Source organism: Dicentrarchus labrax, unplaced genomic scaffold (genome assembly GCF_905237075.1).
Source record: "Dicentrarchus labrax unplaced genomic scaffold, dlabrax2021, whole genome shotgun sequence".
NCBI classification, from domain to species: domain Eukaryota; kingdom Metazoa; phylum Chordata; class Actinopteri; family Moronidae; genus Dicentrarchus; species Dicentrarchus labrax.
The window spans coordinates 231,884-254,953 of NW_026136703.1; the positions used below are offsets into that span (position 1 = coordinate 231,884).

The 23,070-nt window shown below is 40.4% G+C and overlaps 3 protein-coding genes across 17 annotated transcripts in view; 2 read left to right on the forward strand and 1 right to left on the reverse strand.

Moving 5' to 3' along the window:
* The window catches only part of ccdc85ca (coiled-coil domain containing 85C, a), a 33,548-nt gene extending 18,447 nt beyond the window's left edge, over positions 1-15,101 (forward strand). For 2 of the 15 annotated variants that reach the window (XR_007881521.1, XR_007881537.1), the window contains 2 exons: positions 3,366-3,464; positions 6,627-15,101. Coding sequence is in view for 9 of the 15 variants with exons in the window: in XM_051384242.1 (XP_051240202.1) it covers positions 6,627-6,649 (23 nt within the window). In the remaining 6 variants the exon portion in view is untranslated. Of the gene's footprint in view, positions 1-2,533; positions 2,572-3,365; positions 3,465-4,546; positions 4,570-6,626 lie in introns of those variants that run through there. The other 13 variants (XM_051384254.1, XM_051384265.1, XM_051384222.1 and 10 more) reach the window with 10 other exon arrangements.
* A 1,022-nt stretch (positions 15,102-16,123) lies between these two features.
* Positions 16,124-22,122, reverse strand: LOC127354265 (cyclin-K). Its single transcript, XM_051384064.1, has 10 exons — positions 21,548-22,122; positions 21,065-21,146; positions 20,092-20,223; positions 19,507-19,612; positions 19,192-19,249; positions 18,546-18,715; positions 18,277-18,449; positions 18,151-18,181; positions 17,939-18,010; positions 16,124-17,506 (listed from the first exon to the last, which is right to left on the reverse strand). The coding sequence occupies exons 2-10, from the start codon at positions 21,095-21,097 to the stop codon at positions 17,064-17,066; spliced, it is 1,218 nt and encodes a 405-aa protein (XP_051240024.1). The 5' UTR covers positions 21,098-21,146; positions 21,548-22,122; the 3' UTR covers positions 16,124-17,063.
* Positions 22,123-22,307: 185 nt separating this feature from the next.
* The window catches only part of setd3 (SET domain containing 3, actin histidine methyltransferase), a 46,666-nt gene continuing 45,903 nt past the window's right edge, over positions 22,308-23,070 (forward strand). Inside the window, exon 1 of the mRNA XM_051383835.1 lies at positions 22,308-22,418. The gene's annotated coding sequence lies outside the window, so the exon portion shown is untranslated. The remainder of the gene's footprint in view (positions 22,419-23,070) is intronic.

Below are 23,070 nucleotides of genomic sequence, written 5' to 3' on the forward strand. Positions count from 1 at the left end.
TAAAGAGAACTCCAAGGAATTAAAATGCTAGCGCTAGCTAGCTAAAGAGAATGACATGGTATTAATATCCTAGCGCTAGCTAGCTAGTGTGCTAGAGAGTAAGACATGGTATTAATTTATGGGCCAGAGTCAGGCACACTCGAAAATTTCTTTAGGAATTTTCTAGTCAGGGACCGAGCCAGCAACCGCTGGAGGTCCCTATTGTATTTGCTATGTTTCTTCTTATTATTATAAGAATTATAAGCCTCTTGGACCCATACCCCAAACCCCACGGGAAGTCGGCCATTTTGATTTTTTGACATTTCGCGTTGTATTTGAACACCATTGACTGCGTTTTTGCTCCCCTGAACATATACTAAAACTCAATTTTATTTGGCAAAGTCGTCAGGCCTGGTGAAAAATGGGATATTCTATGTGTCGCTTTCGGGTCAGCCACTAGGTGGCGCTACTATTAAGAAAAATGCGTTGACTTTTTGGTTACTTAATAACTCCCACATTGTTTGTCGCACATTCAAAAACCTTATATCCACGCGTTCGGTGAACGTCGGTGAATCTTCCCATATAGGCCCCGCCCACTTTCGCCTATAATTTTTTTTCGTTAGAGCGCAAAACGTCCTTAAACTACTTTTTCGTGTTCCTGCTACACGCTTTGTCCGACTCGCACAAAGTTTTTCATCTAGCACCTGGGGACTGCCCTGGCAAAAAAAAGTGATTTGAACGTTTTTGAAATTCCAAAAAATAAGCACGCTATAAAATTAAGACTTGCTGAAGATTTTTCGTCAAAAAAGGAAGTGGACCAAAGTGGAAGTGGTATGTCTGTTTGACACCAAGCTTGGGTCCATAGTTCCCCATGTCTTCCTTAGGCATCGTGAACAATCTTGAACAATTTGAGGAGGCGCTCTTTCAAAGTAAAACGTTTATATCTCTGCATCAGCATGTGTGATTAAAATGAAACTTGGTACGATGCTTGCCTCTCTGAGGCTCGCTAATAAATGTCACAACAATCTGCCACTAGGTGGCGCTCTGGTGGCATGGTAAATCACTGTGGGGAGACCGTAATACTTATGAATATGAAATTCACAGGGCACGTGAAGAGTGGTGCCTGTAGCTCACATACCAAAAATTGTGTTTGTCGTGCCCCCTACCGGATTTTAAAAAAGGCGCCACGTTTCACCGATATGTACATACTTGGTAGGCACGTGTAATGTGCCGAGACGTACAAAAAAGCCTCTTGGACCCATACCCCAAACCCCACGGGAAGTCGGCCATTTAGATTTTTTTACATTTTGCGTTGTATTTGAACGAACTCCTATGGACTTTATTGGATCTACTTCAAAATTGGACAGTACAGTCAAAAAATGGTGCTGATTAAAAGTTGTGCTATTTGTGCATGTACATTAAAGGGCGTGTCCGTGGCGTGGCATCAAAGTCAGCCGTTTTGAATTCCGTGCTCATTTTCTGTGATTTTTCGCCTTGTATTTGAACGAACTCCTCCTAGGGACTTTATTGGATCTACTTCAAAATTGGTCTGTACAGTCAAAGTATGTTGCTGATCAAAAGTTGTGCTATTTGTGCATGTACGTTGAAGGGTGTGTCCGTGGCGTGCTGTCAAAGTTGGCCATTTTGAATTCCGTGCTCATTTTCAGTTATTTTTCGCTTTGTATTTGAATTAACTCCTCCTTGGGAATTTATCGGATCTACTTCAAAATTGGTCAGTACAGTCAAAAATGGTGCTGATTAAAAGTTGTGCTATTTGAGACTGTACGTTGAAAGGCGTGTCTGTTGCGTGCTGTCAAAGTTGGCCATTTTGTATTCTGTTGTCACACAAACTAAATGAAAAATTTAGCTATTTGTGACTGTACGTCAAACCGCGAGCCAGTGACGACTTGTCGAATTCAGCCGATTCGCCATAAAACAGTACTCATAACTTCAGTGTGCAATGTCCAATCTCCAATAAACTAAATATATTCTGTAACAGTCTCGCCCTGAACACGTCCTCATAACTTCAGCGTGCATGGTCCAATCTCAACGAGACTTCAGTCCCGCCCTGAACACGTCTACATGACAATATTCAGACATAGTGATAGCGGCACCTACTGGCAACAGGAAGTAAGCGCTGCGGGCTGATTCTGAACTGATTTACGTGAAATTTTCATGTTGTGGTCCGCACGTGTCATGACGGCCCATGATGCAGCCGCAGCACATCCCCGAGTTACGTGGAATGCGATGTCCTGCCCAACGCTGCTTGCAGCTTTAATTACCCGTTATTACCCGTTTTTTGGAGCCATCTTTAACCATGGCAGGCTGTTCACCTTCTGGTTAAAGTGTTGCTCCACTAGAAACCACAGCAGTGAATAAATAATGTGAATAGACAAACCCCTCCTCCACCGGGGCATTCCTTATAGAGGCTTACAGAGACAGGACATCAAATTAGCTAATTGAGTTTATGTGTAAATGCTTGTGGAAATCAGATGTGGGAGGAAAAAACTGTTTGTGTAACTAGCGTCCTCCTCACTAATTTTCTTTTCTTCAGGTTTCTGTCATTATCTAAGGTAGGGTATTAATGCCAACATCAAATAGAAGGAAAATGTAAGCTCCTTACAACAGTTGCAAGACATCCTACCTCACCTATTGATATAGGTCTGGCTGATTGATCCTCTCCTGCTTCATTGCAAATACAGTAGGTCAACTAAAACATGTTTATCTGCTTGAGCAGTTCTGCCTCCTTTTGTACCTTCTTCTGGGTTTCTTTTTCCTGTCTTCTATACGGTTACTTTTTCCTTCTTTATTGCTGGGTGTTGCTATAGTGTATCTCTGGTGATTACAGTCATTGTGATCAGAGGGTGCCAATTTTCTTCCCAGGGTGCTTCTCTGACCCCCAACTTTGAACCCTCGCCCACCTTCCACCACAGAAACCAGAAGCTGTAGTCCACGCAATGAATGTGGTCCACAAGCCAGCCTGTGTGAGCAGTTTAAGGCTGTGTAGATGTCTGCTATTTTACAGGCAATCTGGGTAAAAGAAATCCAACTGTACTAAAGCTAATTATGGCTATTTTCTGCTTTCACTGACCTCTTCAATCAGTTAAAGTAGTCCATTCTGGGTCTAAGTGTGGTTTTGATCAAGACTTATCAACAGCTTAAAAAGAGCACAAAACAACAAAGTGGAAGGTGGAGAGGATTATGTAAGTAGGTACACACAGCGTGTGATTCTTTTATCATGGTAATGTAATTATGAATGACAGCAGCTGCCCCTAGTGGCTACTGTAAGCCAAAGGTTTTACTAGGAAGCCTGAGCTCTTGAATCTTTAGGCCATTTCAATATTGTATTGCTGTAGATTCGTGTGTGTGTGTGTGTGTGTGTGTAGGTGCTGGAAGTCCATGAGAAGCTGGACAGGCAGAGCTCACAGGAATATGATGAAGATCTTAGTGAGAAAGAGAAGGCCATCATCAGAGAGATGTGCAATGTAGGTTTAAATATGACCTTTCTTTTTCTTTCTTTTTTTTCTTTGATCTGAAAGAAATGCACCTACACACAGTAGGTCTCCAGTCGATCCATAAATGGAACTTCCACACAGCGTCAAACATGGTGATTCAGCAAGGATTTGCTAAATATTATACAGTCTCTGATTTCTACAAATGCAGGGTTTGGTCCACTTTCAAGTCATATGTGCAATTTGTTAAGACTGAGACAAAGATCTCCCCCCTAATCTCAACTGCGGAGGGCGTCCTCTTGCTCCGCCGGAAGTCCACCACCAGCTCACTGATTTTTCCTGTGTTGAGCTGTAGGTGGTTCCTGTCGCACCATCCAATGAAGTTCTCAATCAGGTCTCTGTACTCCTCCTCCCTATCATCTGAGATACAGCCGACAATGGAGGAGTCATCAGAGAACTTCTGTAGGTGGCACGCTCCAGAGTTGAAGCAGAAGTCAGAGGTGTAGAGGGTGAACAGGAACGGTGACAGTACAGTTCCTTGGGGTGTACCAGTGCTGCTTGTTACCACATCTGACAAGCAGCTGTGCAGTCTGACATACTGTGGTCTGTCAGTGAGGTAGTCAGTGATCCAGGCCACGAGGTCCTGATCCACCTGCATCACTGAGAGCTTTTCTGCCATCCAGTGGCGAGACGTAGGTGGGGGGAGGAGGTGGAGGTTTGTGGGGTGGAAAAATGGAGAGGATAGGGGGAGTGGGAAAGGGGAGGGAGTGGAGGGGGGTTTAGGGCAGATGAGGGGGGTGGTGTTACTGTCGTCATGGGGAATACGGGCTGTGGAGGAGGAGGGTGGGGTTTGTGAGTCAAACCTATTGAAGAACAGGTTTAGCTCGTTGGCACGTCCCTTTGTCCCTTCTACTGAACCTACTGATCTTTTCATGCCAGTAATGCGCCTCACCCCCCCCCCAGACCGCTCTTGTGCTGGTCTGTTGCAGCTTTCCCTCTATCTTGTTCTTGTAAAAGTCTTTGGCCCTCCTCAACTCCCTCCTCAGCTCCCTCTGAATGTCTTTCTTGGTATCCTCATCTCCTGCCATCAAAGCCATCTTCTTTCTGTTCAACAGGGCTTTGATGTACCTGCTGATCCATGGCTTGTTGTTTGGGAAATAGCGAATCGTCTTGGTGGGAATAATGCTGTCCTCACAGAACCTGATGTAGTCTGTGACACACTGGGTGAGACCCTCGATGTCGTCTCCGTAGTCTTCCTGGAACACTTCCCAGTCGGTTGTCCTGTAACACTCCATCAAGGCCTCCTCTGCCGTCACCGACCACTGTTTCACAATCCTGGTGGTGATGGACTGTTTCCTCCTAACAGCAGGCCTGTATGTAGGATTGAGATGTATCAGGCAGTGGTCAGATTTGCTGAGAGGGGGGAGGGCGGTCGCGCTGTATGCCTCCTTTTCATTGCCATACGGCAGATCCAAGGTCTTTTCCCCTCTAGTGTTACAGGTGATGTACTGGGTAAAGTTTGTCAGGGTCTTTGAGATTTTGGCATGGTTAAAATCTCTGTTTATTATGATGAATGCGCTGGGATGACGTGTCTGCAGGTCTGCAACGGTAGAGTGGATGACGTCACAGGCGTGTGCCGCTACTGCTGATGGAGGAATGTAAACAATGACAACAATAGTGGCCGAAAACTCACGGGGCAGATAGTATGGCCATAGCCCTATGGCCAGCAGTTCAATGTCAGGCGTGCAGATTTCTGCCTTCTTGACAACATGTCCAGGGTTACACCTAGGGATGCACCAAAATGAAAATTCTTGGCCGAAACCGAAAACCGAAAATGAGGAAACCAAGGGCGAAAACCGAAACACCAAAAGAAATTATTATGCCAATTATTAGCACCATTGCATTTATGGCTATGACTGTGTACTAACCTCACTAAAATCAAGGCATTGCAATTCAAAGAATAAATCAATTAGAAAAGTATGAAAATATTTATTTAGCACTGACATTACAACAGTGCACAATATAAAATAAAATTAAATTAAAAATAAAATGTGTAACTTTAACTTAATGATGAATGAATGAATGACTAATAAGAATAATAATCAGCCTACGAAATCCCACATCCTCTATGACAGAAAATGGCTGATCATCTAAGGCAATGAATTCCATACTTTTTTGTAAAAATTTTTGTTTTTTTTATATGGCTAAAAAAGTAAAAAAAACACTTGTGGTATATTTACAACAATAAACACAGTGCTATTTAAGAAGGAATAAAGGAGTAGTAAGATTTAAGGCGAAAAAATAAGAGGCGCAGCGGGAGCTGTTGCGTCGAGCTGCTACTCTCTAGAATGAAATGTTCTCAGTCAAACCCTAACGAAAGTTTGGGCCACTAAACCAAGTTATATGCAGTATACTGTAATAACATATCAGTCAGTAGATAGAAGTTGTAAAAAAATCGAAACAAAACACTTTTCTAGTGCAATCCACATTTTTAATGCTTGCACTATATATACTAAAATTTCAGCCTGATGTTAGAAAAGTTGGTATCTTAATAGGGCTGCACTATATGGTAAAAATATACAGTATTGCAATTGCAATGTTTCACGATTAGTGATTAGAGATTAGTGCAATCTTTCATTACCATTTTCATTTTCACTCAAAAAAAAATTCATAATGATGTGACATTTTTTGGGGTCTGTATCAAACAAATGTGAATCTTAACCAGAATTTAGAATAAAGTTCTCTGGATTTGAACAAAGCTTGCAATTACAGTATTTATTATAATTTATGAAATGTGGCTTGCAATATAAAACCCAGCCATTCAGTTTGTAATGCAGTCCAATATTATACTGTAATCAAGAATTGAGCCAACTACATCATACCACATATGAAGTCAATGCAGTTGGTATGAGCACACACACGCACACACAGACACACATGCATACACACATTTTCATGTAAAAAGTAAGTATACATATGTCAGATGATAAAAAGAGTAATAGGAGTTAACAGCAGTGGACAGAGTTTGAGGTTTAGGAGGTATACAGTATATTCAGCGGTGATGCAATTGTTGGTTGCATATGTCTTCATGTTTTGTCACACTTTTGGTATATTCCACTTTCTGTTATAAAGTGCTTCCTCTGACTGACTTCCTGAGGACTATCACTCTGACACTGTGTTGTTTCTCTCTTTCAGGTGGTTTGGAGAAAGCTGGGTGATGTTGCCAGCTCCAAGCCTTCCATCCGACAGCAGCTTTCAGGTAACCAGTTCAAGGGGCCTTTATAAATGAAGCCACTAGAAGTCCCGGCAAATCTACACTACTAATTTGGACTGGAATCTTATTAGTGCAGTTTTTGCTCCAGTCTCATAATCTGAGTCACAGACATACACTGTATGGAACTGTTCAAAGCTTGGATTTGGGTGTGGAACTGGAAATGTTAAGCCTGGTTGGAGCTCAAGCACAAACAGCAGTCACCTCAGCCTAATGTAAGCAAGCAAACACAACCAGAAAAGCTAACTTTAAGCCTCAATATCTAATTACCACTTACCACAAAGTGTTTTGAAGTGGTCATTAGAAGAAGAGCAAGGCACTTCTGCATTGGCTTCTCCACTTAGCTGTGCCATGTGGGGACGAAGAAGGGTGTGCTCTAATAATCACACTCTGCAGGAGCCTCCGGTTACAATGAATAAAAGGAAGCTATAATTGATTATTTAGCCAATGCCTGATGTCCAAACCTTTGTTTAGTTTATTGGTATGTCATAGATGTTACATATTAATTGTGTCATTTACGGTCTCAACGAAGGACTGACTGAATTCAGGAATCACAGAAACTTTCTCTGATTTCAATGTTAATATAAGACCGCTAAAAACTTAAAATGAGTCGTATTTGCTGAAACTTTCACTATATCCTGACAGTAGTACATGAGACAGATAATCTCTGAAAAAATCAGGTTCCTCTGTCTCTATATAGCATGTCTAATGGCATTTGCAAGAATCCATCGGGTATGGACAAAAATAACCAATCATGGGTTGGAAGCTTGGAGTTAGTTGATTGTTGAGTCTCATTCCCAGGGTCGCAAAGCCAATGGATATTCTCGGGGGTGGCCTGGGGTGGCCGGGGCCACCCCTGAAAGCTCATTGGCCACCCCTGTGTTCACCCCAGATCTGATAGGTAGTTGGTCAAGTTCATCAACACAAGAAACAAGATAAATGCTGTCAATCAATGATGACAGCTGATCAACTGATTTAGGGCCAGTTTTACATTTTAAACTAACACAGTAATGGTCATACTGAGGCTGTGAGAGCTGATTTCTGCTCAGCAGACGTTTGGCCATGCAGGTCAGGTGACCCATGAGATAAGCACGCTGCACCTGCTGCTGCTGGTCCATGAAACAAGAGGACGGTCACAGTTACAACATCAACAATACAACAACGATAAAAACGCTGAAATCTGTTGATTGAGAGGTATGGTAATTAATGTTTAGTTATATCGTAGTTCCCTCTGAATGTGTAGGAAAACTTTATCTAGCACTAAGTAGCAGCTAAAAGTTGAACTACACTGCACTAGCTAGCTTAGCAGCCTGCAAACCAAGTTAAAGGACATTGTGTAGGAATTTCTCCCATCTAGCGGTGAAATTGTATTTTGCATTCAAACGAATAGTGCTCTCTAGTGCCTTGCGTTTTCAAATGCGTATTGCAACTACGGTAGCCGTTATGTACCAAGAAGCCTACCTGTTGAGGAGAAAGCAGGCAACTTCAGCATCCCTTTGAAAGTCTTTCTCCTTCATTAGCTCTTTCCACCTGGGAAAAGCTACCCCGATGTTTTCCCTCGTTTTGTGAATTCGCCGGTCACTTTGCCTTTTTAATTCCCTTTTTTGCTTTTTTGGCGACGAGGATTCCTTCTCCTGTTGCTCAGCATAAGTATGATCCTCCATTATTAACTAAAGTGCAGTGCAGACTTTCAAATGTGCCGGGGCAGTGACAAGTGCCCTGATCACTGATCTCCTTCTCCATTATAGCTGGTTTCAGTCATGTGACGCTGGCTCTGAACGAAAACGCGTTGTGGATTAGCTAGACAGGTAGGCTAGTTCTTTATCTCCCTCTCGGCGATAATAGTTTTTCAAAATGACAGAACGACATGGAAGCTTCCATGGACTTGTCCAATGTATATACAGATAAGAAATTCTTCGCTCACGAGGATAAGTCAGATCATTGGCAGAGGTAATTTTACACCAATGAGGACACATTTATGAATGAAGACATTGATTTTAGCTAATAAAATACTTAAAACACTACACAATGTCCCTTTAAGCATTGTACGTTAGCATTTTGTTTTTTTAATTGTTACTTGGATACCGCCATGAAATATGAAACACTATTTTCTGGACTGAAGACTGAGGGTGTTTTTGCAGATGTGTGTGTTCAATAGAGCTAATGTTATATTTTTGGCCAACCAGTGTGTGAAATATAGTGTGACAGTCTAGATTTAAGTAACTATAACACAAGAACAAGCTGTGACTTATTTATTTGCTCTGTGATTTAGGGGCTGTTTAAGGACTTTTTCTTTTGTCAATTAGCTCATCTTCACAGTTCACATATTTTTAGACGTTTAAATAGGCAGAGGCAGAGAAAATTGCATTCAAATGCCACAAATGCTTGAGATGAAATATGTGTTAATTGTGTTGTGTAAAAGTGAGTGGTAAGAGTGGTAGTTATGTAAAAATAAACCTTTGTAGATCCTATAAATAGACATAATTAGGCACATTGTTGACACCTCCTTTTCTTTGACATTTTAATGGAGTCAAAGCTGTTATTTAAGGGGTTCCAGAGCCCCACAAATACCTGTATTTTGCACACTGATTCTAACCCAATTTGACAATGATCCTGCTTTACTAAGTTTGTAGTTATAGCTATTACTTCAAAGTGAATTGACTGACTGATTGATTGAGTGATTGAGTGATTGAATTACATTTCCCCCAGGGATAATAAGAGAATAGTTATGAAGAGAAGCAGAAAGAAAGAGTCAGAGCCAGCCACAGCTTCTACCAGCAGCAGTGAAAAGGCTGTCAAATCAGCAGCCTAGGTACAGCAGTAGTGATGAAGAGCAGTCAGCTCCTCCTGCACAGGATGGTAAGTCATGCTTGGATAGTTTGAATGTAGGCTCACATTGTTGTTGTTTGTCACTCCAGTTATACAACTAACCAACTTTCTGAAACATCACTACACAAGAACAATAGTTAAAATAGTTGTAAAAGACAGAAGAACAATAATAAAATGTGCATAATACATAAATACACACACACACACACACGTATGTATGTATGTATGTATGTATGTATGTATGTATGTACATATGTATTGTGTGAGTGTAAAAAAATAAATAAAAATATATGTGTATATATGTGTGTGTGTGTGTGTGTGTGGCAGAACCTCCAGCCTATTGATGTCTCAGATTTCTCAGATATCTGTGTATTCCCACAGCTGACCAGCCACACCCAGAGGAGGATCCAGCAGACACCTTTATTTGACAGTTACGAGACAGGAAATCATGGGAGAGAGAAGGGATGTAACATGCAGCAAAGGACCAGGATTCGAACCGCGGTCGGCTGTGTACGTATATGCATTAAACTTCGCTATGCCATGGCCACCCCACACTAGCTTTGTGTCCCATCTTGGCCACCCCAGTAAAAATGCCCTGGATACGCCACTGCGCAAAGCGCGTGTATGTGACGCCTTGGGAATGAGAAAGAATGACAATCTTTCTTGGCTTTGATTGGTTGTTTTCGTTAAGGCCCGGTGGATTCTTGCAAATGCCATTAGGAGCGCTAGAACAAGGAGGAACTGGATGTTTTCACAGATTATCTGTCTCATGTACACTACTGTCAGGATACAGTGAAAGTTTCAGCAAATGTGATTTATTTATTTATTTTTGTTATTTTTTTGGCTTTTTATTGCCTTTATTGATAGTGACAGCTGAAGATAGACAGGAAGGGGGGGCGGAGAGAGAGGGGATGACATGCAGCAAGGGGCCACAGGTCGATTCGAACGGGGGTCGCCAGCTCTACCGACTGAGCTAACTGGGAGCCCCAAATATGATTTTTTAAAATAAAAATTACCTACTATTTTGACTGTTATGACATGATTTTAGGAATACATGGTTTTGTTGTCTTAACCACAGTAAGATTAGAAAATTGATGACTCCATCTGTTTGTCAGCACAGAGATAGGACCACTGTATGTTAAAGCTGCAGTTGGGAACTTTACTGAAACCTTCCCTATCCTCCTAGTAGTACAAGAGACAGATAATGCGTGAAAAAATTAGGCTCCTCCTAATGCTCCTAATGACATTTACAAGAATCCACTCTACTCGAAAGACAACCAATCAGAGCCAAAAATGATAGAAAGAAACTTTGGGTTAGTGGCTTGAAGATGATTGATTGTTCAGTCTCATTCTCATGTCGTCAAGTACTGATGCTAGAAATAGACTCAACAACAACAACTATCTTTCTCGGCTTTGATTGGTTGTTTTCTGTCGTGTACGGTGGATTCACGTTAATGTCATTAGGAGCACTAGGTGGAGCCAACATTTTTTTACAGATTACCTGTCCAATGTACTACTGCAGCTTTAAGTCTAAGTTAGCACAAAGACTGTAAGAAGCTGAAAAAGTAAGGCTCCATCAGAGCCTAAAATATCTCCAATAACTTCAAAAACATTGTATTTACATGCTGTCTCTTGCTGGCTCCCCTTAAAGCCACCAATAAATCTAATAGTCACCTGAGTTTTGTTCAGGGGTTACTTTGCAAACCTGGCAACCCCACAATGAATACAAGTCAGTGCACACTGCAGTCAGTTGTTCTAGCAGTTAAGAAGTAGCTCCACTCTTCAAATGACAATCTCATGTAATTTTCGGTTTCTACAATTTGAATACACAATTTACAGCTTGTAAATAAGACAGCTTAGAAGTTGTTCGATGGTAAATCGGCACCCTTATGCTGGCACCTTCTATTGTGGTGATAAGCAAGGCTAAATACAACCCAGATGTTGCTGTGTTGGAGCCACAGAGATTAATGTCAGTGTTCCAGGATATTAAGTGCCCTAAGAGATAATTTGCCTAGTTTAGTCTGTAAGCATCTATGACAGTGTTATCTTATGTTTCAATTATTGTCCATTTTTTTTAATTTTGTAATATCAAGCAAACTTTGATCATTTCAGGTGACTTAGCACTACAGTTAGCCTTATTCATACAATTTTCATTTTGACTGTACATGTACTACAAATGATCAAATTAGCTCTTAGTCCTAATTGGATCATAATTAGGTCTCTTAACAGCTAGTAAACACTATTGCCTCAATTTAAAGGTCCAGTGTGTAACATTTAGGAGGATCTATTGTCAGAAATGGAATATAATATTCAGAGGTAATGTATGTTTTCACTAGTGTATAATCACCTGAAAATAAGAACTGTTATGTGCCTTAGAATGAGCTGTTTTTATTTGCAGATGTCGCGGGTCGCCTTCCATGGAGGCCACAATCTTGAACCGCTGTGTTTCTACAGTAGCCCAGAAAAGACAAACCAAACACTCACTCTACATGGGGCTGTTTCTGTTTTTTTTTTTTGCATGTTTTGCAACCACCATAGTTTCTCTTTTGCACTTGGAAAGGGAAGGTGAAGCAAGTAAGTGGCAATTTGCAACTACAACGCTAGATGCCGCTAAATCCTACACACTGGACCTTTATCAGATGCTTTAGATAAAAAACCAGCATATGGTTGCTATATACTGTACAGTCATTTATATAGGAGTCATAAATGAAGTTACATGCTTCATACGTTCTGTTTGTTTATTTTCACATTCGTATGAAATGATTTTGATCTACAAAGATAGTGGAATTTCCTTTGAAATTCCTTACGTTATACACATTGGGAAAGATGTTATGTGTGCACCATGTGCTGTCTTTAAAAACCACTTGTACAATATGTACAGAATGGCTGAAAACAAGTTGTCCAGAGAAAATACATCAGTAGAATCCTTAGAAATTTGCAAAGTTACCCCTGTTGAAAACTCCTGTACACAAAACTGCTTTTTTGTGTGTTACAAGCACAAAGTTATGTTTTAACAACAACCACTTTTAGATGATTTTAAAATAAAGTTGAAGGATACTTTCTTCTTTCTAATCTGTGTTTCATATTTGATTTCTTTTGATTCCAGTTTTCTCCCTATGTTTTGATAACTGTGCTAACACAATCCATTTCCTGTGACAACAAGTTTATCTAAGACAAAAGACAGATGCAACACACCTTAACAATATTAATACATACAGTAAATAATGTATTACATCACTAATGACATAAATAATAGAACTATTGATCACTAGATAATACCTGATAATAAATATGTACTTTTTATGTGACTCAGATGCCCCCACCCCAATGTTCCCCCTAAAGCCTTAAGCCCTGAACCCTCACAGATTTAGTTGACATCCCTGGTAAGTGCTTGAGTGCATGAGGCCTCAAATGGTATAAATATATGGGGCAGCACTCTTCAACATATCAGCAAATACATATCTTTTACAACAATTCTGAAAATGTAAAGAAATATTAATTTGTTGTTCACTTTTTTTTATTGCCAACATGCCTTTTATTATTAGTATTTATCTTTATTGTTTGGGGTTTTACTTAATTGTATTTCTGTATTATTTTAATTCCCTGATTTGGTCCTAAACTGTTTTAATCCTGGTTCAACCATGTAAAAGTTTTTCTAAGTTTCATTTTGAAAAGTGATGTATAAAAAAGGTTTATCACTGTATTAAATTATTAGGCCTTTATCACGTTATTACCATGACAATGCCAAATCATGTTACATTCAAGGATTAAAGATATCTTTATTATCCCTGAAGGGTAATTTGTTGTACAGCCAGTAGTAAATACATAACCACATAATCATCAGGAAAAAAACATGTTTGACTTTCTTCACAGCCAAGGCACTTAGAGGATTCATGTGCTCCTCCTATGTTTGTTTAACAAATATTTTTTTAATGCTTTAATTCCCTCAGGCAAAGTCTTAGAAATGCAGACTTTAGGGTATCTGTGTTGACCTCATACACGCCTCATCATCCGTGAGCCTTTGAGTGTGGAGATTAGGATTGGGTCAGATGTGTTTTTTAATGTGAACAGCACAAATCACATGGAATCTGATCTTTACTAATTCTGATTTGGGACACTTTCATATGTTGTCCAAATCAGATACAGGTCTGATTTTTATAATATGATATCAGTGTGAACAGATTTCATGACTTTTAAGTCACTCTAGATCAGCATTTATCACAATTCTGGAGTTACTTTGTGAATATAAACGTGGAAGACAGCTGTGAAGGAGGTAGTCAGCGGAGGGACAGTGAAGTGTTAAACTTCGTAAGTATTTTGGGTGAGACTGTATAAACAGGTTCGCTGTTTTTAATCCATTTTAATTAGGACACTTTCAGTGCCTTTTGTCAGTGTTAAGCTAGTTGTGTTGTGTGAACAGCCAAACAAACAAAAAAAAGATACAAGCAATAAATAGTAGAACAGGAGCCAGAGCCTTCAGTTACCAAGCTCCTCTCTTGTGGAACCAGCTTCCAGTTTTGGTTCGGGAGGCAGACACCCTCTCCACATTTAAGAGTAGGCTTAAGACGTTAGGGATGGCTCGGGTGAGTCCTAAACCATCCCTTAGTTATGCTGCTATAGGCCTAGACTGCCGGGGGATTTCCCATGATGCACTGAGCTCCTCTCATCCTCTCCCTCTCTTTCTGCACACATTCATGTCCCATTAATTCATGTTACTAACTTCACTTCTTCCTCGGAGTTCTTGTGCTTTCTCGTCTCACAGGTTCTCATGGATTCTGGTGGAGCCTCCTGCCATGGTCCTGCTTGACTGCCATTGACTTCCATTACTTATATTACTGATATTCTTCTTCTTCTTATTATTATTATTATTATTATTGTCCATCGTCCCCCATCGCTGTTGTCGCCATCATCATCAGTCATTTCTATTAGTATAGTTGCTGTGTACCTTTGTCTCTGTCTCTGTCCTTCTCTATTTCCCCTCTCTCTCTCTCTCTCTCTCTCTCTCTCTCTCTCTCTCTCTCTCTCTCTCTCTCACTCTCTATCCCTGTCTAACCCCAACTGGTCGAGGCAGACGCACACACCTAGAGCCGGGGTCTGTCGGTGGTTTCTGCCTCTTAAAAGGACGTTTTTTCTTGCCGCCGTCGCCAAGTGCTTGCTCATGGTGGGAACTGTTGGGTCTCTGTAAATAAGGTCGGTCTCTGCAGTGATAACTATAGTTGGATTTTCATTCCATAAAGATATATTGAAATGTATTAGTCTTCATTACTATAATGTCTAATAACAATAGATTATTTTAGGTTTTTATTCTGACTCCTCTGCCATGTCTCACACTGTTATGCCCTGGCAGGGAGGACAGCTGTGCCTTGCAAGAAACTGTACCAATATTATAATAATATACATAAATACCATCCTCAGCATGTGCGATGGTATTTATGTATATATATATATATATATATATATACATAAATATGTAATTTTCTTGACTGAATGTTAGTATGTATGCTGAGAGGAAGGTACGTATTCCTCTTGCTCATTTGGTCCACATTTACATAAAAACTAGATTTTTGAGACATGCTTGTCTTTCTGCTCACATTGGTTTTCTGTAGAAAACGATATGTTTTAATCATTCTTCTTAAAGGTCACCAACAAGGAGCATTTTGTTTATCTGAGAAATAAACGCCTGCATGCTGGTCTATCCTTCCCACTCACACTACCAACTATCTTCAAATACAACACCAAGTTAAATATTGGTACAAAATGAAAATCCGTTCAAAAGAACACATTCGGAACATACCAGTTGAGGGTATCCTAGGAGCTCATACAATGGGGCTGTGGGGACACGTCAGACAAAAATAGGTTGGGAACATTTATACAATATTTAAACAGAGATTTATAATAATATACCCCATTATTTTATAATATTTTATTTTATTATACCCCCATTTTCCAAAGCTTCACAGTGTGTTGTGAGGCCTTCTTGATTTTAAGGGGTGTAAGAAAAGCTCAAATATATACAGTAGGCCTATATCACAACATTTCATTCATTTCTGTGAAGAAAACTAGATGAAATTATTATTTTAAGATAAAAATCTCACTGGATAAGGGCACGGTGAAGACCTGAACACAAACTGTATTCACAGAGCCTTCACTCTCTGCTAAACAGCCTCGTCCTGCAGAAATACACAGTTTATACAATGAGAAGATGGAATTTTTACAATTAATTCTTCAAAAAAGGAAGCCCATTAAGTATGTCTCATTGTTAATAATTTAAAAATACATAATACAGACATCAATATATTCAATATTTAAAGGGAATAATGTGCTTGTAATTCTTCTAAATCTCTTGTTTTGCATATGTCCTGCAGTTACTGTGTTCACTTTTTGGCTTCACTGTACAGTTTCAGTTGTTCTGTACTGTTTTTTTATACATTGAATATAATATGAAATATCCATAAAACACAACACTTCAGTTTAGCCAATGATAGAAAAGGGTTTCCCTAAGGAAAAATGCTGGGAACTAGTGATATAATGAATTCCTATTACAGAACGTAATTCATGGGAAATTATTAAAATAATTTAATTATCAACACAGTTCTATTCTTTGTGGTTTATTACATTCTTACAGTAAAAAAACAAACATCCAAAGCATTTTGAAAGGGTGTGCTTATGTATTTACAACATTGCATGTTTACATACAAAAGTTGGTTGACAACAACATGAAACTTTATTAAACACCAGAAATGCCTTATTGATAAACCAAATAACACAACCCCCTTAATGTTATTTGGTTTATGAGTAAGACATTTTCCTGATGTTCCCACATGGCAAAACAACAACGAAATTGTGTTCTTAATAATTCTTAGTAATAAAGAATTTCTGAGCAGATGATACAACCAATGTGAATACTGTTATGACATATATATATATGTTGTGCAAAAAAGAAGAGAGCTAAACGAAAACATTTATTTAACAATCGTCCATCCATGTCTCTATTAACTGTCAAGAAATTGGCACAATTAGCTGCATTTTCTTTCCTATTGTTATCTGCTCCGTATCCTCCTGGATTAATGAAGACTTTCTGAAGAACTGAGAACACTGGAAGTCCGTATCTTAAAACTGCAGTAGGTAACTTTTATAAAAAATAACTTTGTCATACTTGCTGAAACCTTCACTTTATCCTGACAGTAGTACACGAGACAGATAATCTGTGAAAAGAAATCAAGTTTGTCTGGCTCATTCTAATGCTCCTAATGTAATTTGCAAAAATCCATCGGGCCCGACCAAAAACTAACCAACAACAAATCAGAGCCGAGAAAGATAAAAAGATGCTTTGGGTCAGAAGCTGGAAGATAGTTGAGTTTCATTCCAAGTCTGTATTTGACGACTTGGGAATGAGACTCAACAATTAACTTAATCTAATTACCAACTGCAGCTTTAAAAAGCTCAAGACCATTAAAGTTGCCTGCTGTGGTGATATCAATTGGAACTATTTTAAAACATTTCATCTGAACTTTTTGCTGTCTTAGCTGCCCTTATCTCATCCATGTACTCCGACTCAGCCCGCTGACAGGGGGCATCCCGGGTGGCAGCGGAGGGGGTAGCTGATTGTGTCCAGCAGCTGATGGTGGGGGGTATCCACCACTCAAACTAGGTGCCATCCCCATGACTGAAGGTGGTGGAGGTGCAAGCAGGTAGCTGTAGGCTGAGAGCGGGGGAGTATGGTAGGAGGTGGTGCCTGGGGGGTAGTGGTGGTAGGCCAGTGGTGGAACACAGGCCTGAGGTACAGTGTAACAGGAGCCCTCTGTCGTCATCATGGACTGGAGCTTCTGGTAGCCTTCACTGGACAGCAGGGAGCTAGAGGTGGGGAGGTCCTTGGGCGGAGGAGGTGGTGGAGGTGGGCAGTGGGGTAAGGGTGGAGGGGGTGGTTTAGAGGGGAGATCTGGGGCTGGTGGGTAAGAGGAAGGGGGTTTATGGTCTGTGGGAGAAAAGAAAGATGCAGTGAATGTTATTCTAAAAAAAACTTTGAATGGGAAAATTTGTCTTTCTGTGCAAAGATCCAGTAACAAGCAAAAGAAGTGTTGAAGAATATATATATGATAACAGTCCATAACTTCACAGTAATACCAAAAGTAGAATGAATTCCATATAATCTTACAAATTCTAATCTTACAGCTCCCATGCTCTTAGGCCATAAAGGGGAATAATTCAGTTATAAATGGTCCTCTGCTGACACCGTCAGGAATGGGACAGTAACAGCAGGTAAAAGTTAAAAAGGTAAAAGAAGTAGAAAATAATATTCCAATATATTTTACTCAAGAAATGTGGTTTTATTTCATTCAGGACAACAAAACACAATGTGGACAACTAATGGAGTGTTAAAATAGAGTTAAGGGCAGACGATTCTAACCTGGGTTTATGGAGACTGGAGGAGGAGGAGGGGGTGGAAGAGGAGGTGGAGGAGGTTCTAGACTTGTGAGCTCTGGAAAACAAAAAGACAAAGAGGGCATTGATAAAGAGAAACAATTTAAAAAAGACAGTGTATAAGTTAATGAGCTTAGAATCAACTGTGAGTCATTCAGTGTGTCTGGTATCTGCTATGGAGGCAAGATTTTTACTTACTAGCAGCCTTGCTGTCATCTTTGGGAGAGGGCTAAAAAAGACAAGTAGTGTCAACTGAAGGCATAAAATGGGATCAAACACAAACACTACAGTACATACAGTTTGAGATGCATGCAGTCGACTCACCTGGGCTGGTCTAGGCGGTCTGGGGCTGGTTTGAGGGGAGGCCTTTTTCACCGGTGGTGGGGCTGAAGGGGACAGGATGGAAGGTGGAGGGAGATTTTCCCCAGTCCCTGTCCCTCCATCAGGCATCTGCTGCTTAGCCTGAGAATACAAGTCCAGGATCTGGTGGCAGATATCTTTGTGATGGAAGAGAGCAGGAGAGAAAAGGTTAAACATTTAGAAAAGCTTATATACTAAATATACCGTGAATAGTGTGGCAGTATTGCCATTACCTTCCAGCACCTCAACAGGCACATCATGGACGAACTGCTCCCACCAGCGCCGGGACGACTGCTTGGAGGTCCAGTCCTGGATGTCGAATTTACAGAGACGTCCAGCCAGATACATAACAGCCACCGCTATGATCTGTGGCTCCCACTGCAGGGCCACCACAGTGCAAAGGCTTGGGAGAACCACAATGGACAGTATTATTCGAATACCCCAAGTACACATCTGTCCAAATCGGCACATAATAAATTCCACAGAAACTATGAATAAATTACTACCATTTTAAAGTTTAAAGCAGCAGTAGGTAAACATAACTTTTCAAATTTGCTAAAGCATTCACTATTTACTGATGCAACTACATGAGACAATAATTTGTGAAAGAATCAGGTTATTCTGGTCCTTCCTATGCTCCCAATGACATTTACAAGAGGAAAAGAGAGGGGTGTGTTGCATATGCGCGTGCGTGTCCATGGGTGCGTGTGTGCACATAAGCCTGGAGAGTCGCTTCGTCTAGCCTCTCAATCAGTGCCTCAATTCACATGGTGTCATCGCGATAACACAGCAGGTTGCCATGGAGACGTCCCTGATCGGGTCCTAAACAGAGTCAACTATCAACAGGTGTCTGTGTGGGAAGGGAGCTCCTGACCTTACCTGTCATTCACAAAAGTCCAGGCCATCTGAACCAGCTTCTGTACCTTGTTCTTGTCACCTGAAAAACAACAGTAGTTCCTCCATCAGGTCCAACATACTTGAAAATGTTTTGGTAAATGTAACTGAGGGGACTACACTGTTTCAATACTAATAATTTTAAAGATTAAATAAATATAAAGATAAAGATTTAGGCTTAATTAACCTAGGCACACTACAGTTCAAGGTCTTAATTTATGTACCATTTTTCTCAATATATTAGTCAATTCTGAATTTTTGCAAAATACCACAGAAATGGACAAAGACAAACAGAGGTACCTTTGAGCTGCTTAGCATAGCGCAGAAGAAACTGGTAAGGATGCTCCACCTGCAGGTCAAACTTGATGGTCTGGAGCAGGATGCGCTCTAACACCATCACCTCCTCCTGTTAGGAAAAGGATTCTAAAATGGGAACAGACTTCACAAGAAAAACCTACCCAGAATTTCATAGATGATAAAGTTACAGTTTACAGTTAAAGTTGTCTGTCTGTAGTGAGACAGCATGAATTGTAAATTTTCCCAAGGCACTGCAAAGACAAGATGATCATTTTACAGATCTTCTTTTTAAGGACGGGCTGTTTTCACAAAGTAGTTTACCTAACACTTTCAGTAGCAATACGAGTTAGGGGCTAAAATAGAATACAAAAAATAAATAGTTTTGCCAGTAAATTATTTACAGGATATTTGGTCATTTGATGAGTTTACAGGTGTTTCCATGATTGTCTCTAAACTCCCAGATTTTCACGGTTTTCCAGGATGTGTCCTCCAAAATGTGCTGTACAAACACAACTGCCATGACGATCAATACAGCATTTTCAACAAGACACTAGTCATGTCCTGATAAAAGGATTTCTTTCTACAGACCTTGGGATCATCTCCGAACTGTGCAAACTGGATGTCGTTAAGCAGGCTGCGAGCTGTCTTGATGATGTCTTTGCACTTCTTTGGAGTTTCCTCCACTTTGCCTGCTAGGAAAAGGCAGCATCCTCCTGTCACCTACAGGTACATGCACCAGGTTAGGGACAAAATGTATTCCTCCAAATTCTACAATAAGTTCAGTTTTAACTGCAGTTTTTAAGAGAAGATGTAATAGTTCTAAAGAAGACTACTTGCACAACTTCTCAGTTTAGGACAAAGTAGTCTCATCCCAGTGCAGCTGTTTAGTTTTTCATTGCTTTAATAAAAAATCCTATACTAAAAATGCTTCTGGTGCCTTCATTTAAAACAAAGTCGCTTGTCATTATTATGTTGTTTGGAGGTTTTTTTTAATCTAATTATTAATCTTTGATTAAGGTACAAATTCTTAAATTTAGCTCAATAAAATTGACCAAAATACTTATTTATAAGTCTATCTAAAATAATTGAGTTTTTATTGCTTGTAATAAGCACAACATGCTTACATGTATGGCTTTTATTCTAGTTTTAAGGCCCATTTCAGTCTTTTAGTTGCCAGATTTTAATGCTAGTTTTAAGAATTCTAGCCAAGCTAAATTGGCTTGCCGAAGAATACAAGAAAACTTAATTTTATTTAAGAATATTTGGCCTCTTTACTAGAAGGGCTATTTTGCGGTGTAGAGGAGTCACTTGAGCTGTCTACCCCAGTTAGGCTTAACAGTTAATTATTGCAGTTTTGTATTTCTTCTTCCAATACTTCCCAGAAAACAGTAAAAGCTTAAACGTACATGAAGTAGTGCCCAAGTGCTCTTAATAGCGAACTGATGGCTTTGTGGAACATCGTAGTGTTGCCACACATCACAGTGGGTAGATTAAGTTTCATCATCACCAAATGGCAGTACACAGATCCCCAAGCCTGACAGAAACAAAAGACCATACTTACATATCTAGGAAACTGCTTGAAGGAGTGGAACATGTAGAAGCGATGGAAGTAAACAATTCCAGTAGCCAGTGTGTCATAGTGTCTGCAGCCACAGAGGTTAAGAAGACTGACAGAGGGACTTCAACAGTGTGGACAGGAACTTTGTCAATCAGTCTCAGGAAGGACGGCTTCCTTTTTCAGAGCCTAACATTTCACTATACCACACTGGATAACTAAAGTAAGAGCTATACATGCTTTCATTTTTAACATGTACTTGAATATTCAAGTACATAAGTTAGTCATATTTTCTGAAATGTTCACTGTCCTGACAGCAGTACGGATGTGTACACGGATGTGCTCCGTATAGCAAGCAATCTATGATACAGTCTAACTGTGTACCAGGTGATGGTTTATGTAACCAATCATTATCTTTCATGTAAATGCCATACAGTAGCTAGTGGGTTTCGTGTAGGTTAGCCATTCATATTTCCCACAAAAGGATACAATCCGAGCCGTGTGCCCACATCAAAGATGAACCGAGCCCCTTCTCTGCGGTACCGGGCCTCAGTGGCAGGGTCCAGTCCCTCTGACTGGGATGGAGTGTGGGCCAAGTCCTTTTTGTCCCAATACCAGCATGGTTTGATGTGGTCCAGGGTCGCCGTGTCCTTCCTGTCCCAGAATAAGAGGGGTCTGATGAGGTCCAGGGTGGACAGATTGTGTTAGTCCCGCTAGCAGCAGGGCTTGATGCTGGATTTCTTGTTGTGCTGTGTTGAATAAACTACATTTAAGCTGCTAGGAACTGTTCCAGTCAGTCGGCCAACGATATGCTAACGTTCCTATAACGTTAGCTACTCACACATCCACTGTAAGTTACAGCAATGGAAGAGACACAAACAATACAAAACCGCAACACAATTTGTTTATAACTACTACTTATCAAACTACTGCTTTTTTTTCACAGTAATTAACACGAGTCATGTCTAATCCCACTGATATATATAAAAAGTGGAATATTCTGAATCTGCACTAGTAGCGGTGTACTCCTGCTGCAAGCGAGCCACTATGTCCAAACAAAGACTACCGTACTACGCCTGAGCCACATTTATGATTGACAAATGTTTCAACCAATGACTGTAGCCCAAACATTACCATATATGGTTGTTTTAAAGCTGTCTAAAAGTAAGCGTCCAATTGCAACGCGCGTTGGGGGCGTCAGTCATGTTCCGCGAGGGTGCTGGTTATCAACCAATTAGAAGACCAGAATGTAGTGTTGTTTTTGTGGGTGTCGGTTACGACTACTCCAATCACAGGCGGGACTCAGTCAAGATTGGTTTCAGTGCAGGAAGAGAGGAACTGCTGCTGTCACTTAAAAAAGGTATGACTGAAACGGAGAAAAATGCTTCTGTTTAGTTTAGTGAAGTTCTGACTTGGTGTTGAGTGTTGTTTTGTATGAATGCGTGTATGTGTTGTAGATGCGGTTGTATCTTAGAAGACATGACTGGCTCGCCAGACAATCCGGCAGATTAGCCCCTTTTAAAACTCAGGCTGATCCTTTATCACTTGACAGCTAATCAGCTAACAGCTAGCCTGGTAACGTTTAGTCAGTGTACATGAATGAGCTACGTTACCCTGCCCCGCTCCAATTACGTCCCTGCTCCGATGGGCGTGATTCTTCAATGCTAGTAAGCTAGCTGCTGGCCTAGTGGGAAATGCTAACGTTACATATAACCCGAGGAGCTACTAGCAGTGGGGCAGCTAGTGTAACTAGTCAGCTTGGAGTTGGTTGGGGGATAAAACCTTGCTAGTAACTAATTTATGACATGTTCTAAATGTTGCCCCGGGCTGCACTGCCTGGTTATAGTTAAGATAGTGTTCACTGCCCAAACTGATTGATTTCAGTGTTAACGTAACATATCAGCAAACACTTAACGTTAGCTGCATTCGTGACAAACCACGCTGCTAGCTGTGCCATTAGACTGTGGGTTGCTGGAGTCAGGAAGCTTTATTCTAGTGTATTATGTAATTTA